The sequence below is a fragment of the Drosophila santomea genome, chromosome 3R (assembly GCF_016746245.2).
Source record: "Drosophila santomea strain STO CAGO 1482 chromosome 3R, Prin_Dsan_1.1, whole genome shotgun sequence".
Taxonomy (NCBI): Eukaryota; Metazoa; Arthropoda; class Insecta; order Diptera; family Drosophilidae; genus Drosophila; species Drosophila santomea.
Window position 1 is genome coordinate 5,382,578 of NC_053019.2, and position 1,771 is coordinate 5,384,348.

The following is a 1,771-nucleotide window of genomic DNA, read 5'->3' on the forward strand; positions in this document are numbered from 1 at the left end:
AATTTATGCATTACTTAACCAGACATTCGAAAGCTGCTGTCTGTGCTTTTGTACATATCCGATTCTAATTGACAGATGCTGAGGTTGTTTTAGTATTTATTCACATTAAATATAAAGCAGTTCGAAAATAAAGTGACTAACCCATTTCCATTAGGGCAACTTATACATATGTTGAAAGGTCGCCTATGTGACTACCATTTGACCTTTGTTCACCATGTGTGATGAAATAAAAACTACAAGCCCCATTACTTTGTGTTCGAATTTTAATATTCGCTTGCCTTAGCTTAGGGTAAATGTGACCTCAAAAAACATTGACTAGCTTAAGGACTAACTTAAGTGACCATCAAAAGGGATTAAGGCAAATGGCACGAAGGTTACCGGGCTTTTACACAACGTGACTGCAAGTAAAGTGAGAAAATGATAGTCTTTTTGTTGTAAATATTTAACGGCTCAATATTTACTTACATCGCATTTGGCTCCGGATCGGCCCAAACGGGAGCGGGCACCAGCACGGCCGCCTGGACAGGAATAGCTGCCGGTGGTGGCTGAGGAGCAGCTCCACCAGCTCCACCGCCGCCTCCGGCTCCATTACGTGCTCCCTTTCCTCCCTTGCCGCCCTTTCCGCCCTTTGAGCCATCCGGACCGTCTGGGCCATCGGCTCCATCGGCGCCATCTTCGCCATCGGGCTGCGGACCCGCCGGACTTGGCGCTCCGGGCTGTCCACTGTCGCCGCTCTGGCCGGATGTGGCCGTTCCTCCACCGCCACCTCCTCCTCCACCACCACCGCCTCCAGCGCTGCCTCCGCCACCAGCGCCTCCTGCTCCTCCCGCTCCGCCTAGAAGTGCTCCCGCCTGTCCTTCTTGACCGGCACTTCCTGCTCCTCCGGCCTCGGCAGGAGGAGAGGGGGCATCTTGAGCGTCAACAGATTGTGAGGCAATCAAACTCAAGGCAGCAGCTTCTTCGGCACTGGATGAAACGCTTCCACTACCACTCGGGCTCAATTCCGGGTCCGAGTACTCTCCCTCTTGACCAGGCTGTGGCTGCCACGAGCCATCTTCGGGGGGCGAAGGCGGCTTGTAGGAGCCGTCGTCTTCCGGCGGAGGAGGAGGTGATTGGACTAGCAAAACAACGGGTGGAGACAGCAGATAGGTTCCGACTGCAGGAAGACCCACGGGCACAACATGACCATGGGACTCCTCCCAAAAGCTGATGGCCAAGAGGCCGAAGAAAAACTGGTAAAGAGAACAAGAGAATAAGTTAAAGAATACAAAAATTCTTTCACATATGTGCTCATTACTCCACTCACCAATGTGGCACGCATCTTGGAGAGCTAGTTTCCGATCCCTTCGAGTCCGTGCTCGACTGCTTCCACGGCGGGAATGACTCGGTTGGCAATGCCCTAGGCCAGCTTTTATACGGCAATACTGAGATCGCCGACTGCGGTTGCTGATTAATTGCGAGCAGGGGCACTGTCTATACTTGGAAGCTGCTGCCACTTTGCATGGCACCTGCATAAATCAAGTGCTACCAACGCTAATTGCAGCAACAACAGTTACGAGAGACAATGATCTTGTTATAGTGTGTAATGAGCACCATAACCATACATAACGCTTGACCACCCGATCAAAAGACGCAGTTGCCATTACACCTGAACTTGGCCTTTTGATTGACACGGGCCAGTCTTCGGAACGTTGGTTGCTTTACATGGAGCCATATATGGAGTTGGCAATGCATTCTTGTCTATAGAGGTTTTTTACTTTTGCAGATCTAC

At 51.0% G+C, this 1,771-nt stretch overlaps 1 protein-coding gene across 1 annotated transcript; it reads right to left on the reverse strand.

Annotated features, from left to right (window-relative positions):
- Nucleotides 1-245: 245 nt before the first annotated feature.
- Nucleotides 246-1,458, reverse strand: LOC120453615 (collagen alpha-1(III) chain). Its single transcript, XM_039638395.1, has 3 exons — nucleotides 1,307-1,458; nucleotides 466-1,232; nucleotides 246-398 (listed from the first exon to the last, which is right to left on the reverse strand). The coding sequence occupies exons 1-3, from the start codon at nucleotides 1,319-1,321 to the stop codon at nucleotides 386-388; spliced, it is 795 nt and encodes a 264-aa protein (XP_039494329.1). The 5' UTR covers nucleotides 1,322-1,458; the 3' UTR covers nucleotides 246-385.
- Nucleotides 1,459-1,771: the final 313 nt, after the last annotated feature.